Below are 12,150 nucleotides of genomic sequence, written 5' to 3'. Positions count from 1 at the left end.
TGACGGTTGAAACAAACCATCGATGGCTATGAATTATATTTTATTCATCAAGAGTAACGTGCAAGGTCCAAAGGCAGGCCATTAAGCATGAAAAAAATAGGCTATATATTTAATGAAAAAGACTACAGTTTCGCAACATGAAATGATTACTCCCCCTAGTCTGACACTAAGCTACCCCCCCTTCCACATGAATGGAAGATTTCCTTGGCAAAAATAAGTCAAGACTTATGAAACAAAAATAAATCTTCAAGGTCCGTAAAATGTCAAGATCTCGGAAGCAAGCAGAGCTAAATTTGATTTGAATTCATCCAATTCTTTATCGCTGCTTTGTTTACTCTTGAATTCAAAAATTGGCTGAAGGCTGCTTTGTTTAGTAGTCCATTCCACCCATGCCGCCACCCATTGCTGGAACTTCCTTTTCGTCCTTGGGCAGTTCGACTACAATGGCTTCCGTTGTTGTCATCAAAGAGGAAACACTATATTTGAAAAGACAATACCTTAGGACCGGAGAACATAGAGAATTCCAAAACAAAACACTAACGAAAGCAAAGTTCCTTCAGCTTTACCTAGCAGCGTCAACAAGTGCAGTTCTAATTACTTTCAGAGGATCAATGATGCCAGCTTTGACCATGTCTACATATTCACCTGTTCGTGCATGTGAAAGTCATACTTTGTTAGCAAGAAATGGAAAACATCAGCTGTTCTATTTCTCTTGTTTTCTCATGCAGGAATATATGTGGAACTGACCTTTTGCAGCATCATAACCAAGATCAGGGTTGTCCTGCTCCAAGAGCTTTCCAACCACAACGGCTCCCTCAACTCCAGCGTTTGATGCAATTGTGTGTACGGGTGTCTGAATTAAATATTAGATGTAGGAATGAGTGAGGTTTCTCAGAAACATATCTAGTCAATACACTAAATATTTGGAAGTATATTTTCCAAACAAGCTTATAATCATTCAACAGAAAAAATGATTGTATGAAAATTGTGAACAATAATATCATGTTCAAAATCACTACAGGCGTTTCGTTAAATATAAATGAGTAAACAATCATGTTTGAGATCATGACCTTCAGAGCATTCTGAATAATCTGGACTCCAATCTTCTGATCAAAGTTGGCGGTTGGAAGTTTGTCCAGTTCTTTGGATGCGTACAAAAGTGCAACACCACCCCCTGTGGAGGGAGCCATTTTGTCAGTATCCTTCTGGTGCAATATATAAAATTATAGCTAGCACGTGGAGAAATAACCAACCTGGTACTATTCCTTCTTCAACAGCTGCTTTTGTGGCATTCAAGGCGTCTGTGACTCTATCCTTCTTTTCACCCACTTCTGCTTCACTTGCTCCTCCAATCTGCAAAAGGTATTGGTTTATTATATATGAGGTCTCAAAACTCTCCCCACTAAGTGCAAAACAAATTCAAAATCTAAGAGGAAGGTATAGACCTTCAATACAGCAACGCCGCCAGAGAGTTTCGCCAATCTCTCCTGTAACTTCTCCTTGTCATAGTCCGAAGTGCTTGCTTCGATACCAGCCCTTATCTGTAAATTACATAAGACCAAAAACATGAAAAATCAATTAGTATTGTATATTGTAATGAAAGTGTAATGAAAGTTAAACAATATGACTGCCGAATGTTTCTAAATGTCACAAACCTGTTCACATCTTTCCTCAATAGCTTTCTTGTCACCCGAACCATCAAGAATAACTGTATCATCCTTTGAAATTGTGATCTGTAATATCAACCTATGTTAATGCAGATATCCAACTAGCAGCAGAAACTTCTAGAGGTTTAGAAAAGATTAGACACTCGGAAAATAATGAGCCGTATGTTGAAATAACAAAGAAGATGGGTGTCTAAAACCAAAAATTACGCAAGTTTCCACAAACATGTCCAACATTATGAACCTATTCAATATATCATACCTTCTTGCAAGAGCCAAGCATTTCCAGATCAACTTTCTCAAGATTCATTCCAAGCTCTTCAGTAATCACCTGCAAATAGCACACAAAGAGGACTCTGAGAAACCACTGAAAAATTCCAAAAGGAAGGATGCAGTTGCAATTACAAATGATCACTTACTTCACCACCAGTGAGAACTGCAAGGTCCTGCAGTCCAGCCTTCCTATTTTCCCCAAAACCTGGTGCTTTAATGGCACAGACCTGCAGAAAACAGTAAGCACATAGGCAAGGCCCAAACCAGACTAATAGTTGATGGTTCCATAAATTTCAATAGTTGGAAGAATATGAGGCTCAAACCTTAATTCCAGCACGGAGCTTATTCAGGATAAGAGTGGCTAGTGCATCACTTTCAACATCTTCGGAAATAATAAGAAGGGGTCTTTGCCTCTGAAGAGATTCAAGAAAAGTACAATATTTATCATCCATTGGCAAATATAAGCAAATAACTGTTAACCATAAAAAAGTAGCCTACCTTCAGAGCCAGCTCCAAAACTTTGACTACAGCATTTATGCTTGAGATTTTCTTTTCATGGATTAGAATAAGAGGATCCTCCAATTCCTGCCAGGGTATCCCACGTGGCAGATAAAATAAAGGACCACATTAATCATTAGGCTCATGATTAGAAAATAGTGAAATAGATTTTGATAAAAGGTGCATACACATTTCTGGTTCTTTTGGTTTGTAATGAAATAAGGGGAAATATATCCCCTGTCTAACTTCATTCCTTCAACGACTTCCAACTCATTATATAATGTCTTCCCATCCTGCAGCAAATTGCACACAATCAAACTCAGCACTGAAGCCCGAAGGAATTGAAAATCAGGAAATTAAAAAAATATATTGAATAATCCCTTTATTATTAACAAAACTAGAGAAGAAATAGGGTGGGGCATAACCCATTAACATACATAAAAATTTACAAATGTGACGGTAACCGACTTACCGAAATGGTGATCACACCCTCCTTGCCAACTTTCTCCATGGCCTTGGCAATTAACTCACCAATTTCCCTTTCTCCATTTGCAGATATTGTCCCGACCTACAAAATTACAATAAAATGGAATTAATGATTCTTCAATATAAAATCACTTAAAGGACATCGAAGAATCAGTCCAGCTAACAAGGCCAGATGGTCCTGATCAAAAGTAAGAACAAACCTGAGCTATCTCTTCAGATGTGCTTATCATTCGTGCTCTACTCTTCAAGTTTGTTACTACAGAATCAACTGCCATGGAGATACCACGTCTTAAATCCATGGCATTCATTCCAGCAGCAACAGACTTGCAGCCCTCCATAAATATTGCTCTTGTAAGAATAGTAGCACAAGTGGTCCCTGCAATCCCCAAAAGTCCTCACTTTCACTTTATAATTTGGTGTGTAATACAATTGTGCATAGTGCACTGTCCGTTATCAAAAAAAATTCTTCCAATCATTGACTATTTGAGGAAACAACCAACTATTAAGCACTGATACATATTCGTGGTTATGCTATAACAGAAACTTACCATCGCCTGCCACATCATTTGTTGCATTAGCAACCTGCTTCACAAGACTGGCACCAACATTCTTGATTTTATCTTTAAACTCGATGCTCTTAGCAACAGTCACACCATCTTTTGTAACTTTGGGAGCCCCGTAACTTTGTTCAATCACTACATTGCGCCCCTGCAGCAAGGCAAGATAGAATCAACATTAATGAATAGAGGGCCAGACTATATAGAACAGAGATTAAATGAGTGATGAGATTGGTTAAATTGAGCGAGATAGGAGATCGTATAAATGAAAATCAGCTTTCATTCTTCAATAGAGATGAAAAAAAAACAATGAAGATCAGTAAACTACCACAACTAAATTCGCCATTGATGACATAGGAATCTCAGCATTACCTTCGGACCCATTGTGACTTTAACCGCTTCGGCAAGATCTTCGACACCTTTGAGCATAAGACCTCGAGCCTCCACCCCAAATTTAACATCTTTCGCAGCATAGTTTCTGCTCCAGTTAGACCGACTAGCAATCTAAAAGATCGAACACATAAAACACGAAAGACAAACATAGTTCAAGCAAAATCATATTTTTAAGTGATAAACAAACTCATGAAGTAACAAATAGTAACAAGAACTCACCTGATTAGTACTGTTCCTAGCAAGGCTGAAAACCAGAACCCATAAACAAACAAACAAACCGATAACGCTTGTAAGTCAATAGTACAATTCTCCGAAGAAGCAAAAAAAAAAAAAAAAACACCCCAAACCCCAATCATCCATATTTGTTCATCAAGTATCAATTGAAAGACCCAATGTACCAGCAACCCAAAATAACAATATCCCATTTCTGCCACCCGTTCATAACACAGCCTAATACAAACCAAAATAATCTGAAGCTTGGGAACTAAAAGGAGATCAAACTCAAACATACCGGGCTTTGGAAGCAAGGCCTGAGGCGAAACGGTGCATTGTAGACGTTAGCTGAAACCCAAAAAAGGAAGGAGATGGGAACAGCGAGCTGAAGAAGGAGAGCAGCAAGAAGGAAAGTGTAAGGCGATGAAATGTAGAGATCGAACGGTTTTAATAGTGTGGAGAAGAAGGCTCTAGAAACTAATTCAAAATGACAGCACCTTCTAGGGTTTAGGGTTTAGTCGGAAGTGGAGAAAAAGAGACATTTTTTTCCTTTTAACTTTACAGCTCACGTGGACGAGGGTTTTACGTCCAATTTCCCAGCTCAATAAACCGGTTCGAACCGTTAGTTTTTTACGGTTTATTTTATTTCTATGTTCTTTTGTAGATAATTGAAGAATGTAGACTTCATGATCCTAAAAGAGTTTACGTCACCTAAATTCGTTTTGATAGTGACCATCAATATTATTTATTTAAAATTAGTATACCACACTTTTAAACATTTAAGTAGAAAAATTGGTAATAGCATGACTTGTATAAGAATTTAAGATCATGTTTAACAAAACATTTTACTTGTAAATTTTGAAATCATGTTTAATAAATACTTTGAAATCATAATGTTACTCACAAGCTATTGCTTGTAGAGCCTGAAATCATGTTTAACAATATCAATCATAATGTTATGCACAAGCTATTGCTTGTAGAGCTTGAAATCATGTTTAACAATATCATTTAGAAATCGTGATGTTACTCATAAGCTATTGCTTGTAAGTTTGAAAACATGTTTATAAATCATTTAAAAATTAATGTGTTACTCACAATACTTGAATAACCTTAATCTCGGGAATTCCTTCTAATTATCCTTGTCCTGAAAATTTCATATTTTATCCTTAATTAATTCTTTGAACATGAAAATATTCAGAAGATCCTTAAAAATTCTCAAAAATATCAAGACAACCGAAAATAACTTGAAAACAGCCCATTGAAGCTCAATGTCATAGTGCAAAGGGCTGGTCACGCGCACATGGTCTGATGGCCTTGCGTGTGCTAACCTCACAATGGGGCACGCATCGCATGCTAACCTTGCAAGAGGTACCGCATACGTGCTTGCCGCATACCTAGTGTCTCTCGCATGCCTAGTGTCATAATCGTAGCGTTTCAATCTCGAGACGTACGATTGTGAGGCACTTGTTCTAACTCGACGAACAAGTCAGCCGATCAAAATCCAAGAGTTGTGGGTAACGTCGACGTATGTCATAACCTTCCTTTGCGTTTTAGAAAAAATTTATATATAAAACGCGGGAAAGAAAGAAATACATTAAAATAGACGTTATGATAAGCATTAAAGACTGTCAATTACAAGAAAAAATGATTGCTTGCAAAGAGTACAACTAATGCTTGAGCGGGGATTCAACTGGTATGCCTCCCCTACAGTACATTTTGAACATTTTCAGCTCTGGTAGGCTTGCATATGAAAATGCCGAAACGTCACACCCAAGCTTTATGACCTAGAATGAAAAGCAAACACCTAAACTAGATATGAAGCTTAAAGATAAGATAAACTGGGGGTAATCGGAGCATATAACCAAAGGTAGTTGGTACACTCCCCCACTTAAACAGTTGACGTCCCCGTCGACTGGTAAAGTTGGAATCCTTCGATCTTCTGCCTCCACGCTTTACGGTCTTTGGTACGTCTTCCACATGCTTCTTCCACGAGGAGGCTCTTCTCCTTCACCATGAACTTGGGTATCCTCCCCGTGAGTTTTCTTCTTCTTTTCCTTGCTTCCTTAGCAAGGACTTCTTCAACTTCTGCTTGTCCTTCGCGTTTTCTCACGAGGCGGTGATCTTGATGTCTTTAAAAACTGAATCAGTTCAGGTCGTTGTTCGACGATGACCTGGTCTCACCCATGGGAATCAAGGGGGCGATGCTTCTTATCTGCCCACTTTTCTGATCGCTTCGAGGCTTCCTCTCGATTGGCCCGAACGATGTCTGACTTCGGCTTCCACCTCTTGGTACTGTTGCAAGCTTGAGGATTCTTACCAACACATGAGGGATCAATAAGGCGCGACTGTATAGAATGTCTGCCACAAATACCCTAAAACTAATTTCCATCCATTGACGAACTCGTCGTAGCATTAACATAAGATTGGGTTAGCTTCCACAACTGAACCCCATTCTTTTGTTCCACCTGACTGGTCTCCGCCAAACTCACATCAACTTTAGTGACAGATTTTTTCTGCAAGGATTCCCTTGACGCGTCCCTCTGCCTATTTGCTTGACTAAAAGCCCACTTCGACCGTATCAAAGCAGTTGGTTGCAATGTGGTTCGTCTCTCTTCCATGTGTAGACCCCTGGGAATGTTGTCTTCCATCCTTCAGACTATGTACCGTGGTCAGCGTTCCATTTTCAAACATCGTATAACTACCTTCTGCGGCACTTTGTTTCTGACTCTCAGCTGTGACAGGGTGTCCATTCTGCATTAGGATGCCACCTGACACAGGACCATACGCCTTAGCGTAAGCTTCAACAGGTTGAGTCCCACTCATGGACCCAAAAGTTGGCCCTCTCCTCGGGGCTTGCTTTAGGACACGGTTGTTGACACCCAACTGTCCATTATCTTCCTTCAGTAAGAAGTCTTGTGCTTGATATGAATCTTTTGCAGGTCTAGTGAATCATGCACCCGACAATCTCTTTGACTGTCTCCGGAGTCCATATGGTTCTGACTGCACCATACTACGATCATTTCTCGTAGGCGATTCTGACATGGGCAAACTATCTCATTTCCCATCACAACGTCTCTCCACGACACGCCTTGTGTCTTTCTGAATATGGCCCTCTCTCAGTTGCATGGCCGAGACCATTCTCAGTCTTTTGGGTTGTCGAAGGTCTGTCTGCACAACGGTAGGGGTAGATCCCGTGATCACAAGACATTTGGCTGCATGCATCATGATTACTTGATGTTCGAGAAGGAATTCCATTACGAGAACTACATCAAAGTCATCCATGCCTACAACCACGAAGTCAATAAGGTCGCTCCATCCTCTCAACTGTATCGCCACTCGTTTCACTACTTCGACGATGGGTAAAGCTGTAGAATTTACGGCCTTCATCTTTCCTGTATCCTTCTTCCAATGAAGGTTCAATCGTCTGGCTTCCGCCACCGTTATAAAATTATGGGTTGCACCGGAGTCAACCATAGTGCTCTTTGCATGCCTTCGGTTGATTCAGATGTCCACATATATTAGGCCCCCTTTTGTACGACCACTTGTGTCCCCCGCTTTCTTCTGAAGGGACGACAAGAGTCTTATGGCTTCCACTCTAACATTCTGAACTCCTTCTCTTACCCAACTTCCTTCTCTGGTTGACTCGACGTGTCATCTGAGTCTACAGCTAAAGAGGCCTGAAAGGCATAGAAGGCAGCTTTATCTGGGCATTCCCTTGTCCAATGTGGTCCATTACAAATGTAGCAACTGATAGGAGTGTGGGATGTCCTCTGACTATTGGGCCTTTGCTCAGTGTTCCCCGTGTTTGACTGGAAAGGCTTGCGGTCTCTACCGGGACTTCTATTTCCACTGACAGTTTTGGAAGAATTCGGTCGGCTATTTTTGTCTCTTCCAGGTGAAGAGCTTTGATGACGTCTCATTTCTTGAACATCACTAGACAGATCAAACAAACGTTCAGCTGTTGCATAGGCTAATACGAGGTCTTGGACCTCTGCTCGAAGGAAAGCTTTGAGAGACGAAATACCCAATGCATCATTTCCAGTAATAACAATATCATCAACATATACAACTAGTAGAACTATACCCTTATCAGATCGGCGATAGAAAACCGAATGATCAGATGTACTCTTCTTCATACCAAAGCATACAAGAGCTTGACTAAACTTACCAAACCACGCACGAGGACTCTGTTTCAAACCATACAGAGATTTTCGAAGGCGACATACTTTATCACTCTCCCCCTGAGCAACAAACCCAGGTGGTTGTTCCATATAAACTTCCTCTTGAAGATCATCGTGAATAAAAGCATTCTTAATGTCAAGTTGATGCAAAGGTCATTTATGGGTAGCAACCATGGAAAGAAATAGGCGAATGAAAGTTAATTTGGCAACTAAAGAGAATGTATTTGAATAATCAGTTCCATAGATTTGAGCATAACCTTTGGCAACAAGACGAGCCTTTAATCGAGCCACTGTTCCATCGGGATTCATCTTGACAACAAACACCCATTTACAACCAATGGCCTTCTTTCCTGCAGGACGAGATACCAAATCCCAAGTACCATTATCATCTAAAGCAGTCATCTCCTCAATCATTGCATTTTGCCAGCCAGGATGAGATAAAGCTTCATGAACAGAGTTAGGAATAGATGTGGACTCAAGAGACGTAATAAAAGCATATGTGGAGGGAGATAACTGGTGATAGGAAATAAAGGAAGAAATTGGGTAAGTACACACTTGTGTTTACCTTTGCGAAGAGCAATGGGAAGATCATCACTTGGCCCTGGATCACATGATGAAGGAAGCATTGATGGAGGACATGAGTCTGAAGGTTGTGGTGGAGGTCGTCAGGAGTAAACTTGAGAAATCAACGGGCGGGAAGGAGGCACATCAATAGACAAGGATGGTGTGGGAGAGGTAACCTCATATATAAAAAGATTGTCACCCTCCCCCTTACACGAACTCGATGGTGATGAAGTAAAGGGTGTATCTTAAAAAAATGCAACATCAGGCGAAAAACCAGATACCTTTTTAGGGTAGGACAATAACAACAATAACCATATTGAACACGTGAATAACCCAAGAAGATACATTTCAAGGATTTGGGATCTAACTTAGTATGATGAGGACAAACGTCGCGAACAAAACAAACACAACCAAATATCTTAGGAGCAATAGGAAACAAATTCTTGGTAGGAAAAAGAACACGATAGGGAATCTCACCATTAAGAACAGAGGAAGGCATTCTATTAATCAAAAAACAAGCTGTAGAGACAACATCAACCCAAAAGATTTTTGAAACATGCATTTGAAACGATAAAGCACGGGCAGTTTCAAGTAAATGCCTATTTTTCCGCTCTGCAACACCATTTTGAGATGGAGTGTCAGCACAGGAAGATTGATGAATAATGCCATTTTCACACAAGTAAGAGCCAAGAGAATGAGAAAAATATTCACCCGCATTATCAGTACGCAAAGTTTTGATAGAGACATTAAATTGGTTTTTTATTTCAGTATGAAAGGCACAAAAATGAGATAATAACTCAGAACGATTTTTCATTAAATATAACCAAGTTAGACGAGAATGATCGTCAACAAAAGTAACAAAATAACGAAAGCCTGTTTGAGATACAACTGGACACGGACCCCAAATATCAGAATGAACTAACTCAAATGGAGCAATTGCTCGTTTATCGACTCGAGGACTCGAACTAAGACGATGAAATTTCGCAAATTGACACGAATCACAATTTAAAGAGGACAAAGACCTAAATTCTGGATAAAGTTTCTTCAACACGAACAAAGATGGATGACCTAAACGACAATGGACTTCAAAAGGAGAGGGAACGACAGGACACGCCACAGCTTGCGATACTTGATGATCAAAGAGATAAAGGCCTCCTGACTCATATCCTCTACCAATAATCTTCTTCGTCACACGATCCTGAAACAAGCAATAACCAGAAAAGAACATGACAACACAATTTAGGTCATGAGTAAGTTGACTAGTAGAAATTAAATTAAAGGATAAGTTAGGCAAATGTAACACAGAGAGAGAGAAAAGGATGGGGTAAGGTGAATAGTGCCAGAGCCAAGAACAGAAGATGTGGAGCCATCGGCCAATGTAACATATGGAAAAGGGGCTTGTGGACAACGGTCAAGAAATTAGGTGATAATTACCTGTCATATGAGCTATGGCACCAGAGTCTATGACCCATTTGGTAGATGATGTAAGAAGACACTTTGTATTACCTGAGGCAACAGTGGATGCAACCAGAGTAGAGGAAGATGACGCTTGTAATGAATCTTGGTAATTCTGAAACTTAGCAAACTAATCTACAGAAATAGTAATTGACGCCTCTAGTATATCACATGTGGAGGCTATCTGAGTATGTTGAGATCGTTGACTATTCTTATACAACAATTTCTGACAATCACGTTTCATATGGTCTGGCTTATGACAGTAGTTACAAACTATCTCTACAGAATTTGGTTTTCGATGATCAGTATTATTTCTTTGAGGTGTCTGATGGTTATTGTTCTTGCTAAAGAGAGCACTACTGGGTTGAGGAATAGACACACCAGTCGGAGAGCTTTCAATGCAAAGGACGCGAGTGAAGGCATCATCTAATGATGGAATCTTAGAGCCAGAGGGAATCTGTGTCTTTGCCATTCCAAATTTAGGTAAGAGTCCATTCAAAAAAATCATAACAGTCATCTTCTCTCGTTGAGCTTGTTGAACTTTAACATCAGGACTAAAAGGTAACAACAAGTCAAGCTCGACAATGATCTTCTTAAGCCACATAAAGTAGCTGGTGACAGACTCAGCTTTCTGTTCCGCATGAAAAAATTGCATACAAACTTCAAACATTCTATGCACTTGCTCTTTACCTGAATATAGAAATTCTAAAAATTTCAAAAGTTCTTTAGCAGACTCACAGTGATCAACCAATCCAATTATCTCACTCTCAATTGAATTTTTGATCTGAAGATATAAACGAGCATAATCACGAAGCCAATCCTTCTTTTGCTTTACATCTTCTAGGGGATCTCCGGTCATATGATCATCCATATAAGTACTTCTCAAATAAAATAAAAGTGATTGATGCCAATCGTAATAATTAAATCCATTTAATTTATGTTCTGTGATCTTAGAAGCTAAGGGAATAACGTTGGAGACTACCAAATTTTTTATGTCGGCCATATTGAAGTCACAAACTGATTGTAGTCCACACAAACAAAGAGAAAATCAATCCAAACAGCTGCATAATTGGAAAAAGACCCAAAACCAATAGCGTAACCTTCAGTTTTCGTTGAACCCGAGTGCTATTTGATAGACCCAATGGTACAGACTCACCGAAAACAATGGTTCCAGACAAGCCCAGAAGACGGAGGACAAATCGGACATCTCACGCGTTCTCACGTGTCGGCGCGTGGGTGAAGACGATGAGGATTCCGACGGCGCATGAAGGTCACGCGCGGTGTTTTTCGGTGATAGGTGAAGACAGACTTGGGCGGACGGAGGTGGTGCTTCTTATGGAATGGGCGGTGTCGACAAACGATCAGTGGAAGGTAACCTAAACTCAAACCTAATAGAGGAGGAAATTAATGGTCATTCGAAACCCTAATGGCTGTGATACCATGTAATCTATAGTTCAGAGAAGTATCGTTCTTATTATTCATTCGAGTCAAAGAAATGGTACATATTTATATAGAGAATAAACTAAACCCTAGAGACTCTATAAAATTACAATAAAGGACATATGAGATATACATAAATATATATATATATATCATAACATATCTCACCAAGGCTCTCGCATTACTTAATCATATAATAATGCATAGCCCTTCCTTCACATTTTTCTCGCATACAAGTTAGTTCGTTCAATCTTTCATCTTGCCATAATTTATTCTTTGTGCATGAGTCTCTAGCTGTAAGGAAGCAGTTTTAGTTTCTTTATATTCTTTCTACTCGATCATCATAACGCCTAAACGATGAGAATACCCTAGAACTAATGTCTCTAAACAATTTCATGTGTTCAACTATGGATCATCTAGGTAAAC

The 12,150-nt window shown here is 39.6% G+C and overlaps 1 protein-coding gene across 1 annotated transcript; it reads right to left on the bottom strand.

The window, feature by feature from the left end:
- Positions 1 to 4,606, bottom strand: LOC101210207 (chaperonin CPN60-2, mitochondrial). Its single transcript, XM_004147123.3, has 18 exons — positions 4,383 to 4,606; positions 4,091 to 4,115; positions 3,851 to 3,982; positions 3,470 to 3,629; positions 3,122 to 3,297; positions 2,908 to 3,003; positions 2,624 to 2,728; positions 2,436 to 2,522; positions 2,261 to 2,350; positions 2,084 to 2,164; positions 1,927 to 1,995; positions 1,656 to 1,733; positions 1,446 to 1,541; positions 1,254 to 1,353; positions 1,071 to 1,174; positions 748 to 853; positions 567 to 645; positions 1 to 476 (listed from the first exon to the last, which is right to left on the bottom strand). Exons 1-18 carry the CDS (start codon positions 4,418 to 4,420, stop codon positions 371 to 373), a joined length of 1,728 nt encoding a protein of 575 aa, XP_004147171.1. The 5' UTR covers positions 4,421 to 4,606; the 3' UTR covers positions 1 to 370.
- Positions 4,607 to 12,150: the final 7,544 nt, after the last annotated feature.

Source organism: Cucumis sativus, chromosome 2 (assembly GCF_000004075.3).
Source record: "Cucumis sativus cultivar 9930 chromosome 2, Cucumber_9930_V3, whole genome shotgun sequence".
Taxonomy (NCBI): Eukaryota; Viridiplantae; Streptophyta; class Magnoliopsida; order Cucurbitales; family Cucurbitaceae; genus Cucumis; species Cucumis sativus.
This window is presented reverse-complemented; position numbering and strand designations above follow the sequence as displayed.